This window comes from Monomorium pharaonis, chromosome 3 (genome assembly GCF_013373865.1).
Source record: "Monomorium pharaonis isolate MP-MQ-018 chromosome 3, ASM1337386v2, whole genome shotgun sequence".
Lineage (NCBI taxonomy): Eukaryota > Metazoa > Arthropoda > Insecta > Hymenoptera > Formicidae > Monomorium > Monomorium pharaonis.
In genome coordinates, this window is record NC_050469.1 from 13,886,150 (window position 1) to 13,905,618 (window position 19,469).

Here is a 19,469-nt window from a genome sequence, read left to right on the forward strand (position 1 = left end):
GTTCCCTACCGATTTGCGCGGACGACGATAGGGAGACGCAACATGCACAGTATCGCGAGAAATTTCGTAAAATAGCTTTTTGTTTTGTCTACCGAAAGTTTATCGAGGGTCTCACTTGCCGCAGCGTTATTATGTTTCTTTCTCGTTTTAAGTAGAGCCTTCCCTTTTTGGATCCTCTTTAAATGTTTTTATCTCTTGCAAAAATAATTGATAATGACGGGATTTTTTTTCTTGATCGTGAAATCAAATTTCTAGTTTTCGTAATCTCGAATTCCAGTCCTTTCTAAGAGAAAAGAAAAACAGATAACGTCGAACGTAAGAAATTGTATATATTCAAGTCTTATGAATTTTAGATAAACTTTTTGACATGCAAGTTTTCGGATCCCCGACGAACCTTCAAATTTTGTCTCTCGCGTATTCTCTGTGTCGCAAGATCATTTGAAAATGTATAATATGTCTTTGTATACTTGACGTGTATACGAACTTACGAATCGAGCAGCCCGACGATCATGATCTTTATCTCTATTCATATATATATATATATATATATATATATATATATATATATATATATATATATATATACACACGCATATATATATATAAAACTACTTATTAAAAACTACTTATAAATATTATTTCTTGTATGAGCGTATCGCATCTGTGCCGTGGAAATAGGTGCAGATACTTTTACATGATGAAAATGTAATTGGTCGCTAATATAACGGACGAAATTAGATTCTTGACTCGCAGTTCCTTTCTTCTGCGGCATGGACGCGATTTTTTATGAGAATATGAGCGACGAAAACGAAAGACAGAAAGGAAGAGAATGAGAGAATGGACAAGACATTGTACGACATGAAATATCGAGCCTGAGACTGTATAATAATTATAAATAAATGTACACGTTAAGACCAAGAGAAGGATTTGTAATATATTTCCTTTTGATAATATTGTTTAATAATATATCTTACCGATTTTTTGATATTCTAGAAATACGATGTCTACAACGATTACTCTTTTATAATACTTTGTGTTTCTTTGTAATAGCATCCGTCTCTTTCTGTGAGATTTAAAGGTAATTTTTGGATTTATAAATGAGAAATCTTTAATAAAAATAAGTCGTAGCTAATTCAATCAACGTTTTATTAAAAACAATGATCAATCTTACAAATGCTCCGAAATGGCACCAATATATCCTAATACACAGATTTGTAAAATGTCGACACAAATATACATATATATTTCTTTTGTAGCAATTATAGCACGGTAGTGTATTTGTCGCGTAATAAAAAGTAATATCGAATAGCGAGAAGGAAAAGTTTCACTAGAATATCATTTTAATTTGTCAAAAATACTGAAGGTTTTATCGATTTCGGACAATTGTCTTGTGGGGAGATTTGCGAAGAGCAACTACGGTAATATGTACGATGCAGTGAGAAAAATTATAATCTACGCGACGTGCCGTTTATATTTCTTCAGATTCAAACGGCAGTAATTCGGTGCGACTTTACAGTGACGAAGGCGGGGTGAGCATTCTCAGATATTTGAAGATACAGATAAACTGCACGTTAAGTTACGATTTGATTCTAACTAATAACATTAAAATCTTCAACTAAATTCGCGGACTCATTTCCGCTCGGCGAAACTCTTTGGCTCGCGCTTGTGTACGCAGTTTGCTGTCTTTCCAAGGAAAACTTTTGATTAGAACTAATTTATAAGATTCCCTGCTTTCAAACGTGACGATGACAAGATTTTATAATGACACAAACAATTTAATTCTAATTCGTAGTATATCAAAAATTTAGAAGCAACCTGGTCTATACTATTTTCACAATTGATTGTTTACATATCGGTTGCATGAATTTGATATAATTTGTCCCTTAAATCACTTTCTATTTAATATCAAAGATAGGTAATATATCATAAAATCAGGTAATATTGCATCAACAATTGCCAGTGTGCATCAAAAGGAACTATTTTCGAAAATAATCGAATAAACTAAGCTAAATCTTGATGCAAACTAACAGAAGCAGTCTCTATTTTATGATATATTAATTACCAGCAAAAGTTTTTCCCGAGAAAGATTTTGTGCAAGAATACGTACGCCGTACCATTTACTCGCACGACTAGAATATCTCTTCCTTTTGGCGTGATGATCTATCGTTTTTAGGGAGAGAAAGCTATTGCATTAATACGTACACGAAGCGTACGTGTCTCGCTCGAAGCCGATGTTATTGGCTTCTCAACGAAAGCCCCCACTACGTTTGTATTCTCTGTCTGTACCAAGTACTGAATTCCACGTGACTGAAGCGCGCGGTCTTGTATGCGCGTCTGCGAATCGAGGACATGTTTCTTCAAACGTACGAATTGTTCGCGCTATAATAAGGCAGCATGCCGCAAAATTTGTACGGAATTGCAGATCACTTAATACAGCACAGGTGTGTACAAATCGCAAACTCTCATTCTAGAGATTATAGCTCAACCCGACATACGCCGCATTATTGACTTAAAAAAAAAGCGTTGTCCACTATGAACTGTCGCGAAGACGTGTTTTCATGATCGATGGATTTGTTTCTTCAAGTTGACAGTTGATTTTGGTTGTTGGTGAATTGCAATCTATTGAATTCCTAAGGTTTTTGCAGACGACGCATCGGTGCATGGTGGGACAATTGCATCTGTACCAGCGAGAACATGCTCATAGATAATCCAACGGCCGCGAGGAAGATTGCAGATCTCGCTGTGCCACGATCGAAACTCCTAGCTCTGTATAAAGCTGGACTGGCTGCCTGTAAGCAAAAACCATTATGAAGGAAGCTTTAATAATAAAATAAAATAAAACATCTATCTTTTACAATTAAATCTTTTATATTTATTTTTGTATATGTAGAAGAATCAATTTTTTCGTATTTATATAAGAAATTCATAATAAATATAATTTATAATAAAATTTTATTTTTAATATTTGATTTAATATCTAAACAATAAGCTTCTTAATTATAATATAGATAATTATATCCTTTCCTTATATAAACATTTTAATAGAGATTCTTTCGAGATTTTGATTCCGAAAGAAATCAACCAGACAAAGAAATATTCTCCGTTCACAAAATATAGGCAAGAAAACGAATTAAATAAACGTTAATTAAAGTAGATTACCGTGAGACCGGATTACTCGCGAAACTTGCGTCTTACCTGATTCAGTGTTAATCGGAAAGCATATCGCACGGCACAGGTCGAATGCATCTCGTTACTGCAGTTTCCTTGTGTAACCTGAAACAAGAGAATAATTCGTATGGTATATCTTTCCTCGGACAAATTATTTAAGGAACAGCTCGTTAAAAGTTTCCAAGTTTTATCATATCCTGCATCGTCTTATTTCTAAAAATAATAGATAAATCTCAGCAAACGCACCGTACTTTCTGCCTGATACCGATACGCGAGAGAGCACGAACTTAGCACAGCTCAGCTGCGCGACAACTGCGTCAAAGATGAGATGGGAATTCTGACGAACGGGTGAGAACTAGATAGTACATCGTGAAACAACGACCGCGAGATACTACACGGAGGACAAAAATCTCGATCTTGCGTAAAACCCGTTCTTATCACCCGCAATAAATTCGCGTTGTAACATACGCCTCTGAGTCGCGCAAAACGAAATTACTTTTGCAGGTGAAAATAACTGTGATATTGTTGGATGTGTACAAAGTTTTCTACCTATTGATAGCACGATTGTTGCGACATCGAGATGTTTACATCGCATCAGCGAACGCCGCAATTAATAGAAAGATTTAAAAAAAAGAAATAAAGCTCCGAAACTGTGGGCGGATCTTGTATAAAGATTCTAAAAATACAATTAATGATTAATTCGATTTAAATACTTTTTAAAGAGGTTTGTTAGAGGTAGAGAAAGTTCGAAGTTGATCGAACTGAACGGATGATTGTAAAGAGGGTATTTACCTAAGCGTAAGAAAAATGCTTTTCTGCGTCATAAGATAACAGAACTGACGGGCTATATCGCGAGAAAAATGATTGCGGATCAATCGATCAGCCCCTAGTCTTTAACGTCGCGCGTCATCGAATTATCTCGAAGACGAGGACTCGCTTGCTACGGAGATACTTTTGATAAATACATTCCGCTGCGTTATTGACAATGAATCAGGAGTTGCCACAATCGGGCGAATCGCTTCTTCTCGATCTTTTGTTCAGAGCTAATTGACTGGCCTTATCGCTGTTAAGACCTGCAAGAACAGGAAGCGGGATAATTCGAAAGATAATAAGTTCCCTCGCGAACATCAATAATTGGTTATCGATAAGCAGCTGTCCATCATCGCGTATACCGATCGCCGATATCGCAAGACCTAAATCGTACACGGGTTTATCGCCACGTTCTGCAATCATAAAAGCGATATGGATATATTTAAACGTACGGAGAGTTCTTAACAAGCTCCTCGCGGAGGCGCCTGAGAACAAGCGGATTTAAACAGAAATGAATGAATAAATTTGATTGAAAAATGACTGCCTTTTGTCTATATGTAATATAAATAATCTACATTACGTGTATACAATGTAAAATATGCGAATTATTTTATCTGTTAGCTATAGTAAACAATAATCGATGTATCATAGAAAATTCAAATTTTGCCAGATATAGTAAAAATTATCTTATTTTTTATTTTTAATATTACATTTTATTTTAGCAATAAAAAGTCAGATATTTTAATACTTTTATAATTTAATTATATATACAGGCACAAAAGAGGTTTCTGATGCCAGAGGGTTGGACCTGGTTTCGGTTCTCTTATACTTTTTACTCGTACCAATTTATTATAATTTACATTGTTTGAACTGACTACATGAAAATCTAAAATACATGAAGCACAGTTGTGTAAATCCACAGTACAATCCTGATTAAAATGATTGCAATGATTACAATTATTATAATATTTCATTGTTATATAATTAACAAATACTAATTATTCGCATAACAAATTTTACTATAATAACAGTAATAAGTCATAATAACCAGCATAAAACTATATTATAACATTTTTCTTCTCATTACATAACTTTTACTATATAAAGCGAGGTCTACAATACACGGAGTAAGCATAAAGTAAGGCGTAAGAGGAGTAACGCTTTTGTCGTAAGGTGCTTACAACATTCTTGTCTAGAACGATAAAGTAAGCGTAAGAAATACGGCCAATTAGCAATGTCAAGAGTAGGAAACAAACTGCTCTGATTGACTGAGTGTAACAGCGTAAGCGTAAGAGTAAGGGCCGAAGCACAAAACATGGCGATTAAGATAGTCGTAGTCGTAGACGTAGACAACGCACAAGCTTTGTCTACGACTACGACTGTCTTAATCATTACGCCATGTTTTGTGCTTCGACCTTAAGAGTAAGAGTAAGAGAAATTAAAGTAGGAAATAAAATTAATTTATTTTGTTTACGCCGTTACATCAGCTCTCTTACGCCGGAAGTGACGTTCTTACGCTTGCTTAAACCTACTCCTACGCCTTACTCCATGCTTACTCCGTGTATTGTAGACCTTAATAATTAATTATATAACAAATTGTTAACTATATATAATAATTATATGAGTGATTAATAATAAGAATCTCTATTGTAAAACAGTAATTAAATTATTAGTAATAAAACTATTGATTTTATAAACAAAATAAAATTCTACTCAAGGTCGACAGGCTTGAATTAAATCGCACAACTTTCGCTAACCTCCGTGCCGTCGACCGTTACGCAATAAATTTCCGCCAAAAATAGGATCGTTTATGAATTTATCAGCGGCGATCACGTAACCAAGTCGACGACACGCGCGTCTTCCGCGTATTCGCGAGATGCACGCGGAACAGGAAGACGAGAAGTTATTAATCAGTATTCGCGACGCGGTCCACGAGGTCACGAAAGAGACGCGAAGGTTAAAGAACGCAACGCGAGCAGCTTACCGCCGTGCCCACATCTCATCACGCACACACACTCCAAATCCGGAACCTTTCTATTCGAATCACGAGGAATTCGTCTCGGAAACTTGGCACCGTGCCTTCAGGCGCGTATCTGCGCGGTTGACCTCTACGGGCCTCTCTCGTTACGGAAATCTCGAAGAAAAAACCGTTAAGTTTTCTTAAAGACGCACGTGAACTCTTTTCACCATCAATTCTCGATCTCCGAATCGTGATTTAACGTATCACCGGCACCTCTTTCCTCCTCAGATTCATTCGCGAAAAGCTCGTGAATCGAACATAACCTCAAAATCGATCCTTCGCTCCTGGTTGACTTGAGAATAGAGATTCTGGTCGTCGTCGTCGTTGTCGCCGTAAGCAATGATGATGATGACGATTCTGTCGTACACGAAGGGCGAAAGTAGATAAATGTCGAGTTCACGGACACGAGGTCCTCTTGTCTCGTGGAGAAAGATTTACGCCGGGATTTACGCGTGACCTAACCTGTACGCTCGCGACCTCGTCGCGCCGCGCCTTCTGCCGCGGCGTTCTCGCGCGAGAATCTCGACGACGTCAAGCAACGTCAAGTCTCTACGATGACTTGACGTCGTCGTTTCCTCACGTTGAGGACGTCGGGTTATTATAATAGCCATGCTCGTGTCAATCGCAGAAAGTGAAACGCGTGCGCGCGCGCGCGCGCACAAACAAGGAGAGCGACTTCGGGTTCTTTTTGCTTTTTGCCCCCGTGAGGAAATGACTTTTCCTTAAAGTCGCTCTTTCGCAGCGAGAGCTTACGGCTTTTTCATAATTGCGTAACGCGCGGTTACGTGACGAAGGACGGCTGACAGTTGACCTGACTGTTTATATCTATAGTAAAAATGTAGCTCCCTCGCAGCAGATGCGAAAGGTTTTATCGATCCTCCGAAACATACTGCAGTCTGCCGTTCAATGATAGAAAAGTAACGGGGACTGTTAGGTTTCGCGAGTTTTTTTTAAATCTTGATCAGTCTTCGAGCGCGAGATTCTCTTTGCCGTAGTTTTATCTTACAATATTACCTGCTATTGTAAGAATTGTGGGCTGACGATACGGAAGCGAACCTCGTTGCGGCGACCCTAGTCGATGTAACGTTCAGTACAAAAACTAAAGCGTCGGAAGTTTAACGCCGGTGCAATTGAATCGCGAGCTTCGAAACCCGGAGCAGAACACACCACTCACCTGCCTGTGTCGAAACCAGCCGATAAAAGGAACCAGCGGCAACACACTTCGTCGTGAATCGCCGCGAATGGTTGGCGAATTGGGCGAATGCACACCAGAATGTCCAGAATCAAAGATCATGGACGAGGCGCTAACTAGAGCGGAGACTGACCAGAGGAATACTTTTGATTGGTCGAGAATTGTCGTTAACTTTTGCTAATAAATGATCTATTTATTTATAGTCAGATTACTAAATTGGTCTAAAGTTAAAAGTAAAACAAAGTATTTTTCTCTCATTCTAACTTTTTGAATTTCAGTGCAGTTATAAAGAACAGACTGCGGTCTATTTTACGATACACCTCTTCGAAGCATTTTATTGACCAATTGGAACAAAGCATTTTATGAAGTGACCAATCAAAAAATGCTTTGAAGCGCTGTAGTATGTTCGTATTCAGGATTGTTTTGGGCGGGAATTTCAATCTTGCTATTACACAACTTTTTTTAATTAAAAAATAAAAAAAAAACACTGCTAATTATTAATAATGTGTATGTAAATATCGTGTTAACACGAGTGGAATTAATAATATTTTATAATAATTTTTTTAAATTCTATATAGTATAAAAAAAGCTTTATATAACGTTTAAATATTAGTATATATACATATAACATTCTCTTGTTGGTTAAATTAATTATTTAATGAAATGCATCTTGTTTGATTCTTTGGTCGTAAAAGTTATTAAAATTTAAACTCGAGTTTAGAAGGTCACAGTACGAATCTTGGCTTTGTTTTCTTCTAGCAGAATTTTTTGTACTTCTCATTTTTCTTCTTTTTTTTCTCTTAAGTGTTTTATTTTATTTTATTATAAATGCAGAGGATTATTCACTAAGCAAGATAACATTAACATTACATTTATTATAATAATATATAACATTTTTTAATATACATCGCATATAATGTTTAACATTGCACACCATGTTATGAAAAATATTTAAGTAAAGTTAAAAATAATACTTATTTTTAACCGTGGTTATAATATTTGGAAATATTACAAGGTACAACAAAAATTATACGATATTATATTTATAAAATCCACAGAAAACCAATGTTTTTCAAAGATTTAATGTATATTATTTCTTGTTTTCTAGACAGCGATGTAGCTGTAAAAAAAACTACCTCTGGTTACAATTCAGAGTAAACAGAATCATCATTCTATACTACAAACTACAATCGATACTATAAATGATGACCAGCTGTGATGACAATCCACATTGCATATCGCAGTAATTTATACAGTTTGAAATCGTGAGTCTGCATGTATCAACAGTCAGGTGTTTCAGCTTCAGCAAATTTTAAAAAAAGTTTCTACGGAAATTAATCCGATCTATTTTGTCTACATTAACTTCTATACACAAAAAAATTCTTTGTTTCGAGAATAATATCTTTATTTTCAAGAAATGTTAAATATCAAAAAATATATAATAATAAGCGTTAAACATATATATGATCAACTTGCGTACATGAACAATCTTTTGCATAGTTTCACCGAAGAAAAATACATTTTTATTCAATAACAATTTTCGTGAATCGGAGAGACAAAAATATCGCCTGGGAAAAATTAGACGTCTCGAAGAATACTATTGTAGAGCCTCCCGACCACGTGAATCGTACGCGCGCGCGCGCAGCTCCGATTATCGTTCAGCTAGCCCGACCCGGAGCCGCGTACCCTCTCCTCGCCGTACTGATAGGTGGTGTGACGCATGAGACCCGGTGACGGCCGTCTGCCGAGCATCCGTCGTTCGTGCTCGTTCCTGATCGGTCAGTACCAGTAGTACGCGCGGTTGGTACGGTGCGTGCGATTCGAGGTAGCTGTAACTCGCGCAGCGCATGAGTGTACGCGAATCTTCACCGTTCGCGCTCTCCGTCTCACTCGCTGTGTCTCGTGTCGTCTCACCCCCTTCCCCTCTGTCTCATCCGTGTCGTATCGTCTCTCTGTCTCCTTCACGGCGGGACGGGACAGCCCGCGAAGGATGACCGACTCTAAAATCGAGATGCATTACACCCCGCCGACGTCGGACACCATCCAGACGAAGCCGTTCCCGATCCGAGGTAATATTTTGAGAATTCTCTCTCTTTCGTGCCAGGTGCCCAGCTATACCTCTCTCTCCCTCTCTCTCTCTCTCTCCCTCTATCTCTTTCTTTCTCCTCTTCCCCCACGCCTTCGTGAGATTGAACACGTGTGTGGAGCGTGAACCTCACGGTTGCGATTCGGAGGAAGTTCAAGGTCCCCGATCTTGCGGTCAATGTACCGGGTGTCTTCTCCCCGGTGCGTAAACGATCGTGTCACACCGGTTTGCCGGGTGCATCGTTCCGCGATCTCGTTCCGCCGGAGCGGAAAGCGCAGGAGCGGAAAAAACGCGAGCGGGAAAACGTGCGCCTTCGATCCGCACGCCATAAGGGGAAGGCCGGAAAGGCTCCGCGATCAACCGTGTATATCTTTTAAGAGCGACGAATGACAAATTCTGTTTGTTTGCCTGATAAACTTGTCTCTCCGATAAACGAACAAAAACGCTCGTCTGAGTCTGCCCTCAGTTTTGTATGTCTTTTTAATTGTCCTTCTTTCCTCCTTCCTCATCTCTCTATTAGCATACGTTAATTTGGAACGTGAAAAGGAAAAAGATAACGGAAAGAGCAGACTAAATATTTGTCTCCTCTTGATCCTGCGAGAGGAAAATTTTGACGTAGCAGCTCTCTTGAACATACATACTTGACGCTTGCCTTCTATCGTGTCGCGACAGTAAGATAAATTATTATCACTTTTTGTTGCATTAATAACCTTGAGACGCCAAAAAAACAAAAAAAAATTCTCTCTCTTTTTCTCCCCCGCGATTTCCGAGTATGCTGACGGAATTATAGTTTGAATACGTGTTTTTATTTCTTTCGCGCGCGAGCGATTTAATACGGCGATACGCATGTTATCGCCTTACTAGGAAGCGAAATCGCATTTAAAGATAAATCAATCCGAGGGAGATAATGCGCGAAGTGATCAACATCCAACGGGAAAGGATAATGTCAATCGCATATTAAAAAACAGATTTGTTGGTACTCACGTGTGAAGAACGAGATGCATATATAATACCTTTAATCCGAGTCGACAAAACTCCGGCAATTTAAAATCTAAAGAGAGATAAATGTTTATAAGTTTGGTTTTTTTTCTGTTTTAGCTTATTGCTTTTTCAAAATTAATTGTACGCTAATCGATAGATCAGAATGAAAAAAGATGATTGATTATTTGAGCTGAAGATATGCGAATGCGAAATTATCGTGAATGCACTGCAGACTTTAAACTTTACAGGATTATTTGTCGACGGATTGTATATGATTAATAACGATGATTGTATATAATGATTGTGTATGATTAATAACGATATGATTAGAGTAACAATTAAGTAAGGAGAAGCACCTCGGGCGAATTCCAAAGTATTTTATCAGTCTTTAAACATATCTTTTAGTCTAGAGTTGGATAAGCTAATATTACAAAAAAAAATTAAGTTAATGACCCGTAAAATTAATTTACATGTTAAAAGTTACGTTAAGATTAAATTAATATATATTTTTTTAAATTAATTTTGAAAATTCTTTGTTATATAAATCAGAAAGTCGCAATTTTTTAAAGTCAGATTACTGAGGCTCGATTGTTCCAACTTCTTGATAAGCTTACTTATCAGGTAAATATATGTTTGTCTTTATTTATTCAAGAAAAAAACTGAAGATAGACACATATATGCTTACCTGGTAGGTAAATTTATCAAGAAGTTGGAACAACCAGCCCTAAAACAATTACATATAATATAGAGCATAATTGAATAAATTTGATATTTTATTTCTTAATTAAGTTTATATGAAATAACAAAGAAATATTATTTTCATGTAGGAATGTATTTCTGTTTTTTCGATTTTATATTTTTTTTTCTTTTGCTAGATAAATTTTATTTCTTTTGCTAGATAAATTTTTTTTCTTTTGCTAGATAAATAGATAAATTTTTAACTTAGGAAAAGAATTAAATTAAAGTTTGTGTATTTTAAAAATAACTAGTTGAAGTTAAAAATTAACCGTGTTAAGTTAAAAATTGTTGCACTCTTTAACTTGATTATTTAATTTTTATCTTTTTAACATTAGTTACTATCCAAACCTGATTTATATCTCGGTATCTCACAACATTCCTCGACAGATTAGTAGTGGAAACCACATTCTAATTATTACGCGAGAGGTGCCAGATTTCGAGAAACAGTCTTCCAAGTGCCTCATCGTATCGATGTACGATTAGTTTCGCAAGAGAGAGAGAGAGAGAGACGCGCATTTAAGCCACTTACAGTATGATGTAATGACGAAGGTCTCTGATAAAAATTGACATATCCATGTACGCAAATATAGATAACAAGGATAAACAAAAACTGCAGTTTCTTAGCGAAATTAAAGTATATTAATTATAGCTAATAATATTAATTGCGAAATTCAAACGCACGGACATTTGTTGCATGTGGAGGCACGGAATTTTACATGATGCTGAGGGGTGATATCGAAGCGGACTTTGGATTATGATCGTATAATTGATATTGATATCAGTATAATATATTCAACCTATCAATCCCGAATCTGAAATAACTCTATTCAGTTAAAGGATTGACGATCTTTCGCATATTTTTAATTCATTCTTTAATTAATTTATCGTTCAATATATCTATCCTCTCTGGATTAAATATGGTCTTTGAGTTTTCACATTTTTATTTCCTTCGCAGGTGAACGGGCGAATTTCGTGAACAAGCCTCATGTGATCGCGATGGTCGGTCTGCCGGCTCGCGGCAAGACCTACATATCCAAGAAGCTGTGCCGATACCTCAATTGGATCGGCATCAACACGAAGGTCTTCAATCTGGGCGAGTACAGGCGGCACGCCACCACGGCCTATCAGTGCCACGAGTTCTTCCGTCCTGACAATATAAAGGCTATGGCGATACGCACGCAGTGCGCGAAGGACGCCCTGAACGACGTCTGCCAGTGGCTGGAGAGCGGCGACGGCGAGGTCGCCGTCTTCGACGCCACCAACTCCACTAGGGAAAGACGCCAGCTCATACGCGACATCGTCGTGCGCAAGATGGGATTCAACCTCTTCTTCGTCGAGTCGGTATGCAACGATCCGGAGATCGTCGAGCAGAACATTATGGAAGTACGTACTTGAGAAATAGCCAGAGGAAACGGCTGGGACAATAACTTATATTCTACATTCGTATATTAATTAAAACAATTAAAAAATTTTTTTCTGCTTTATAGATTGCAAGTTAAATTAACCAAACTAACACTATTTTAATGTAAAATTTTTTAATAACAAAACTATTAAATTTGAATTGATACCTGAAAATTTCCTGCAAGTAGCACTTAAAGTATTTAATCTTTAGACTGCTGGAAAAATCACTTTTGGTTCTGACTAAAGTTTGAAATTTTGTATACGTGTATGTTATTATAAAGATAAATTTTTAAAAAGATCAATATTTTAAAGATGATTTTGAGAAGAATATTGAGCAGAATATTACAGAGGTATTAATTGATTATTATGTTATATATAGTCTTTTGTATATATTAATATTAAAAAATAACTAAAATAGATACATAATTTATATAATATTCATAAATACGATTTTTGTTGGCCAGGTGAAAGTCAGTAGTCCAGATTACGCGAATATGAAGAAAGAGGATGTGCTCGCAGATTTTATGCTACGAATTGAGCACTATCAGGAGCGGTATCAGCCATTGGACGAAGAGCGCGAGAGTGATCTGTCGTTCATGAAGATATACAACACTGGCGAGAAGGTGCTAGTCCATAAGCACGAAGGCCATATACAAAGTAGAATAGTTTACTATCTTATGAACATTCATATTGTGCCACGCACGATTTACTTGACCAGGCATGGTGAGAGTCTGATGAATCTCGAGGGCAGGATAGGCGGCGATTCGGATTTGAGTGAGCGAGGTCATGAATATGGCAAGGCATTGGCAGACTATATTACTAGTCAGAATATACAGGTAATTTTCCTTGATCTTTGTAAAGCAGATTTAATCGACTTATTAATTAATGCTTATATATATATGCGTGTATGTGTATGTGTGTTAAGTAATAAAATTTTCTATTTAATATTAATTTTGATCATTATAGTTTTTAATAATATAAAATTATACATGTTTATTTGAGAAAATTTAAAATTTTAATTTAGCCTGTAAATATTCAGTGATTAAAGTGTGCGTACTTCACATAAATTATGTACGTGCTGCGTTATTCTTCGCATTTTACTTTGATCGGGTACTTGACTCTTGAAACATTCCATGTTATATTAAACTTTACATCTGTATATATAGGGTTTGAGAGTTTGGACTAGTTGGCTAAAGAGGACCATTCAGACCGCGGCTGATGTAAAGGCGCCGCAGGAAAGGTGGAAGGCTCTCAACGAAATTGATGCCGTAAGTTAAAAGTTTTTAAGTATTTAATAGACTGGCTAATTAATCAATCTCTCACCTTTGTCTCTCTTTGTGAATCACCCTAGGGTATTTGTGAAGAGATGACTTATGAAGAAATCGCCTCGAAATACCCCACGGACTTTGCCGCGAGAGATCAAAACAAGTTTTCGTATCGTTATCCGAGGGGAGAGAGTTACGAAGATCTCGTTGCACGTCTGGAGCCTGTGATAATGGAGCTGGAACGTCAGGGTAATGTTTTAGTCGTCAGTCATCAAGCTGTTCTACGTTGTTTACTCGCTTATTTCTTGGACAAGAGTGCAGGTCAGTATCTCATAAGACATTTATTTTATTATTATTCAATATTCAATAAGTAATCGAGAATAAATTTCAATATCCTATATTGAAATTTAATCTCGATTACTTGCACGCGCAAATAAAATGATTCGAGCACACTTGCCGATGATACGTAACATGTCTGAGCACGTGATGACGTCCAAGAACGGAGAAACTGTAGTCCCGAGACGCTAAGCGCAACTTTTGACCTTCGACGTATTAAAATGTTGAGAAAATAAATGATAAATAGTCGCGCACACAAATTGGGATTACAGTGACGTAATCGTTCGGTGAATAGTTTATTCTTGCCTATGCGATTTTAATGTGATATCGCCGTTAAAACGAGATATATATAAAACATATAAGATGTCTGTTGCTTATTTTTGTATACTTGATGCAAATTGGTTTCTTCTTATTTCAGACGAATTACCATATTTAGAAGTTCCTTTGCATACCATTATGAAATTAACACCGGTTGCTTACGGGTGCAAGGTGGAGAACATTCGATTAGGAGTAGACGCTGTGGATACTCATCGGCCGAAACCAAAGGTAGAAATTACCATAATAAAGTTGTAACAATTGTCTTTCTTCCTCGAGCGTGCTTTATTCGCTGAAATTAGAGATGGCGAGAGCAAGTACCTTCCTGTTTTTGCTTGCTAATTTTCCGACACCGAAATTCTATACCAATAAAATATTTAATTCCTGTGCGTTGCTTATGTTTTAATGTTCCCAGAGTGCCTGACATTGTCGGTTATAGTGGAACAACGAAATATTTTTTTCTTATACCTAATCAAAACCTCATCCTAGAATCATCTGTAAAAAACAAACCACTTTCATGAAATAGAAATTCGTCGCATGCATTTTTCCTACGGATCTGGGATAAACTTGTTACTTGTATGCTTTACTATATAAATTTTACATGTTTATGTATTTACATAAAAGTACGTTGTTACATAACGTCGCATGATGTTTTTCTTGATAATACTGTAAAAGGATTATTGTTTATATTTATATTCTTGCTGAACAATTATTAATCTATATTTATATTTATCTGTGCCATTTTTTTCAGAACGTATAAGTATCGAAATTGCGGAATTGTTATGGTACTTAATTTTAGAATGTGTACAGATATCTCTCTACTTACGACACTATCTCGATTTACGTATTTTCGGACTTATCGGGATGCTGTTGACTATAAACTAATAATAACGAAATTGAATAAACACAGTGATTCAAATTAAATTTTAATTTTATACTAAATATTAAATATTGAATTAAAAGTGATTTTTTAAAGAATAGTATTGTTTTTATATAATTGATATATAATTGGTGAAGTTAATTTTTGTAAGTATTACTTTTTTTATAACAGCAAATATTATATTATTAAGAATAATTTAAAAACTTTTGTTATTTTTTAAATAAATATCCATATTTGTTTTTAGTGTTAATTTTAAAATAATTTTATTTTGTACAAATAATATTTTATTTATATGAAATATAAATATTGTTTGACTTCTGATCAATTTGATTTACGACGATCTCGATTACGACGAAGTCTTGGAACGTATTCCTGTCATAAATAGAGGGATACCTGCATTTATATTTATAGCGATATGATGACAATTTTTAGAATTTATATTTATTGATGTAATAGTTGAATAATTATGTAGACAAACTTATATTTTGATCACTTAGAAAAAAGTAACGAATTCAGTTACTATAGAAATTAAATGATATATTTTTGAATATTGTATTTTTTGCAATTAAAAACTTATGAAACTAATTATATTCAGTCAAATTAATCGTAGAAAGCTAACAGTATACAAATGTAAACGATAGAGGTAAATGGATTGTATTTCCTTACACAAGACAAATTGTACTTATACACGTGCAATTATTATTCTTGCGTAAGACAACGATAGCATCGCGATGTAAAGTTATCTATTAAAGGTTTCAAGATTGAAGCTGTAGTATAGCAGCTGATCTCAATTGTCTCAATATATTAATAAAGTCTTTTTGTATGGCAAACCTGCTGTAGAACATCCTCAATAGAGGAACATATCCTTCACAGCTGCGTCTGTATATGTAGTTACTGTTCTTTTTTCTCTCTGCAGCGTACACGTGTCGGCAAACGCTAAAATGGCCCTTTGTGGAACTTTCAATTTTCAGATCCCGGGATATCTGGAAGAGCGATTTCGAGGGAAGGGAAAGGTGCTACGTACGTGATAACAACGAATTTCGTAAAGAATGGCGCAGCTATTCTCTACCGTTGATATACCGAGGCGCTGAAGCAGCATAGATTTGGCAGCTGGCTGCCGCCCGCCCCTTCTCGCGCGCGTGAATCGCCGAGTCCTTTTCTTCCCACGTGTGTCAAAAGCAAGCTAGAGACGAAGCGCGAGGCAGTGTACTCTATGAAACCTGTAGACCCGAACGGGAAGGAACTTCCGCGACGAGACGCAGGTTTTGGGTGCGTTCGGGGAGACGCTATTAGCGCTACCAGCATCAGTCTATCTTCATTACTCATTAAAAGTAGAACAAGGATAGACTGATGCTGATAGCACTAATAGAGTCTCCTCGAACACACCCTGAATGTGTGACGATTGCATACACGCTGCGCGCGTATGTCTTGTGATTTTTATATTTTTTGATTGGCGTCTAGGTAGGTAGCAAGTAGAACAAGGATGATACAGGGATGATCGTCGACGTGAAAAGTGTCTGGTGAACGCGTGTTACACGCGTCTTTTAGATGACAGAAGATTTTTTTTTCTAGGCAATCGTCTGGACCCGCGCGTTTTCCAATCAGCGCATGCTTTGAAGTATTTGCTTCTTGCCAGAGAAAAATTTTCTCCTGATAGACAATACTTGCGACATATATAATGATTTCAAGCAGAATCCTATATAGTATATGTATATCCTTTCGGCAGATACTTCGAAGCGCTCGCTCGTGAAATTTGAAAGCAAGCGTATGCTTCTTTTTACATCCATATTAAAAAATTTTACATCCATATTTCACATTATCTTAGCACTGTCGTCGGATGCTTTTTTTTATAGAGCTACTCCGAGACGACTCCAAGTATCGTAAAATCGTGACGTTGGTAATACTACTCGACTACTGTAAAAGTATCGGGATATGGTGTAATATCTTAGAATCTGCGATACTACTTCCTATCAAGTTAATACGTTGCAATTCAGTCCATTGTTTAATATATACGTTGCGATCTTGTATATTAAAGTAGCTGAGTTACGGATTTCGATTATGGATATATGTATCTCTCTCGATCGATGAGAAACATATAATAAATAACACATGCAATTTTATACGAGTCCACCTACTGATTTAGAATATTCCTATTTGATGAATTATGTAGGAGATTTGCTCTGCATGAGCTGCATTATTTATAAGACCACAAAGGTGTTTTTATTCGATATACGTGATGATATATCAATGCATCAGGTTTGACACAATAATGTAAGTATTTTTTCCTCAGTATTTTCCTATAGAATGCAATAAAGAGGAAATAAGAGGCATGTTTACCAAAGTTATTACAGTTTCTGGTTCGAGAGGCAAAAATATGTAGAATAAAATATTTCTTTAATCATTAAAATATTGGTTAAAAAATTTATTTAATATATATTCTCGAATATATTTGAATGAATATATTGAATCTTGTTTGAAATACGCGCTAATATGTTGCCATATTGATTTCTAATATATCCGGCATCCGTTTGATAGCGCTGAGGAATATTAACGTAAATATTTGTGTTTATAAAAGGAAAAGAAGCTAACTGATATTTTAGAATTGCGATTGTGTCAGAGATATGTAATTTTAAGCTCTTATGAAGCTTATCACGAGCGCAATGGCATCCACGAACGAGTTCGGTCCAGATTCTGGTGGTAGAATAAAGGTAACCTAAAACATTGCCGTTATCGATAACATAACCTGTAAAACTTGGCGCGATAAGATTTACATGACAAAAATTGACATGTTATTTTATCAGACGATCTGTTCGATGACAGGGAGTCACCATAGTCAAGCCTATAGTTTACGGAAATGTGGCACGTTACTTTGGCAAAAAGAGAGAGGAGGATGGACACACGCATCAATGGACCGTGTACGTCAAGCCATACAATAACGAGGACATGTCCAGCTATGTGAAGAAGGTGCACTTTAAACTGCATGAGAGTTACAACAACCCTAATCGGATTGTGACGAAGCCGCCTTACGAATTGACGGAAACTGGTTGGGGAGAATTCGAGATAGTCATCAAGATCTACTTTCACGATCCGAATGAACGTCCTGTAAGTCCTCTATCAGATTCAAAGATATTTTCCAAATGGTTGGCTGTTATCTTATTTGTTGTAAAAAATTATTTATCAATTTTAGGTAACGGTATATCACATATTGAAATTGTTTCAATCAACACCTGAAATACAGATGGGGAAGAAAAGTCTAGTGTCCGAATTTTATGAGGAGATAGTCTTTCAAGATCCAACAGCATTGATGCAACATCTACTGAGCTCCACTAGACCAATAACGCTTGGAGTTTGGCGGCACAATACAGACTGTTTGTATAATTGTGGAATCTCAATTTGAATTAATTCAATGACCATTTGACAAATTTATAATTATTCTTGTAGTTGAAGCATTGAAAGAATCCACAATGAAAGACATTTTAGAGGCTCGCAACAAGATAAGACTCGAGGTGATAGAGTTGAAAGAAAAATTGACTCTGGCGAAAGAGACTATTGCAAAATTCAAGGACGAGATTGCAAAGATTTCCAAAGCTGGTGGGAATTTATCCGTGGCATAGTAGATAATTGCTCTCGATTCAAGATGAAAATACTGATCTCGACATAAACTATATTTATTGAGCTATTTCAACAGATTTAGGATCCTTTTTCATGTATAAAATGTATATAATTTTATAATCAACTATAAATTTTATTCTAATTAATTTTAATTATTAACAAGCAATTTTAATAATAAGAATTTTTATTACATTGTATCCATTGTATCCAACCTTGCTGATAAGATAAAATGTCATCTGTTTTACAACATAATCAGTTAGTAACACATGATAAAGTTTATCTTTAATTTCAAATTTTTTATGTAATTTTTATGCTTTAATTTATTTAATTTAAAAAGATGTATTGCAAAAGAAAATTATCATCTTAAAAAATTTACAAGGTGGACACGAACTTAGTGTTTCCATAATGACCATTTTAATGTTGTAATACTTAAATCCTTCCACTTTATAAGGATTAAAAGCACTGGTCGTGATGTAATTATATGCAAATAAAGAAATGTGCCAGATTCGTAAAAAAAATGAATTTTTATAAAAATAAGAAGTTGATATATGAAAGATAAGATTTGGATAAGACGGATTACTTTTTTGGTTTGTGATTCAAGTAAAGATTTAGAAATATTTTTTCTTGAAACATATTTTGGTAAAAATTTTCATCAGATTTTTAAC

At 35.9% G+C, this 19,469-nt stretch overlaps 3 protein-coding genes across 3 annotated transcripts; 2 read left to right on the forward strand and 1 right to left on the reverse strand.

The window, feature by feature from the left end:
* Positions 1–1,125: 1,125 nt before the first annotated feature.
* Positions 1,126–7,318, reverse strand: LOC105829670. The gene is made up of 3 exons (XM_028190742.2): positions 7,173–7,318; positions 3,196–3,273; positions 1,126–2,789 (listed from the first exon to the last, which is right to left on the reverse strand). Exons 1-3 carry the CDS (start codon positions 7,290–7,292, stop codon positions 2,631–2,633), a joined length of 357 nt encoding a protein of 118 aa, XP_028046543.1. The 5' UTR covers positions 7,293–7,318; the 3' UTR covers positions 1,126–2,630.
* Positions 7,319–8,846: 1,528 nt separating this feature from the next.
* LOC105829694 (6-phosphofructo-2-kinase/fructose-2,6-bisphosphatase 1) lies at positions 8,847–17,312 on the forward strand. The gene is made up of 7 exons (XM_012668737.3): positions 8,847–9,259; positions 11,951–12,378; positions 12,861–13,232; positions 13,563–13,664; positions 13,748–13,982; positions 14,416–14,543; positions 16,164–17,312. Exons 1-7 carry the CDS (start codon positions 9,181–9,183, stop codon positions 16,218–16,220), a joined length of 1,401 nt encoding a protein of 466 aa, XP_012524191.1. The 5' UTR covers positions 8,847–9,180; the 3' UTR covers positions 16,221–17,312.
* A 135-nt stretch (positions 17,313–17,447) lies between these two features.
* Positions 17,448–19,313, forward strand: LOC105829713 (YEATS domain-containing protein 4). The gene is made up of 4 exons (XM_012668758.3): positions 17,448–17,900; positions 18,013–18,294; positions 18,380–18,560; positions 18,634–19,313. The coding sequence occupies exons 1-4, from the start codon at positions 17,832–17,834 to the stop codon at positions 18,804–18,806; spliced, it is 705 nt and encodes a 234-aa protein (XP_012524212.1). The 5' UTR covers positions 17,448–17,831; the 3' UTR covers positions 18,807–19,313.
* The last annotated feature ends 156 nt before the right edge of the window (positions 19,314–19,469 follow it).

What these genes read in the sequence shown, in the direction of transcription:
- LOC105829694 (XM_012668737.3), top strand. Translation starts at nt 9,181, where the DNA reads ATGACCGACTCTAAAATCGAGATGCATTACACCCCGCCGACGTCGGAC. An exon ending in TCGAGCAGAACATTATGGAA is followed by an intron (nt 12,379 to 12,860) that starts GTACGTACTTGA and finishes TTTGTTGGCCAG; the next exon opens with GTGAAAGTCAGTAGTCCAGA. An exon ending in CTCTCAACGAAATTGATGCC is followed by an intron (nt 13,665 to 13,747) that starts GTAAGTTAAAAG and finishes GAATCACCCTAG; the next exon opens with GGTATTTGTGAAGAGATGAC.
- LOC105829670 (XM_028190742.2), bottom strand. Translation starts at nt 7,292, where the DNA reads ATGATCTTTGATTCTGGACATTCTGGTGTGCATTCGCCCAATTCGCCA. An exon ending in GCTGGTTTCGACACAGGCAG is followed by an intron (nt 3,274 to 7,172) that starts GTGAGTGGTGTG and finishes CTCTTGTTTCAG; the next exon opens with GTTACACAAGGAAACTGCAG. An exon ending in TCCGATTAACACTGAATCAG is followed by an intron (nt 2,790 to 3,195) that starts GTAAGACGCAAG and finishes TTTTGCTTACAG; the next exon opens with GCAGCCAGTCCAGCTTTATA.
- LOC105829713 (XM_012668758.3), top strand. Translation starts at nt 17,832, where the DNA reads ATGAAGCTTATCACGAGCGCAATGGCATCCACGAACGAGTTCGGTCCA. An exon ending in ACGATCCGAATGAACGTCCT is followed by an intron (nt 18,295 to 18,379) that starts GTAAGTCCTCTA and finishes TATCAATTTTAG; the next exon opens with GTAACGGTATATCACATATT. An exon ending in TTGGCGGCACAATACAGACT is followed by an intron (nt 18,561 to 18,633) that starts GTTTGTATAATT and finishes TTATTCTTGTAG; the next exon opens with TTGAAGCATTGAAAGAATCC.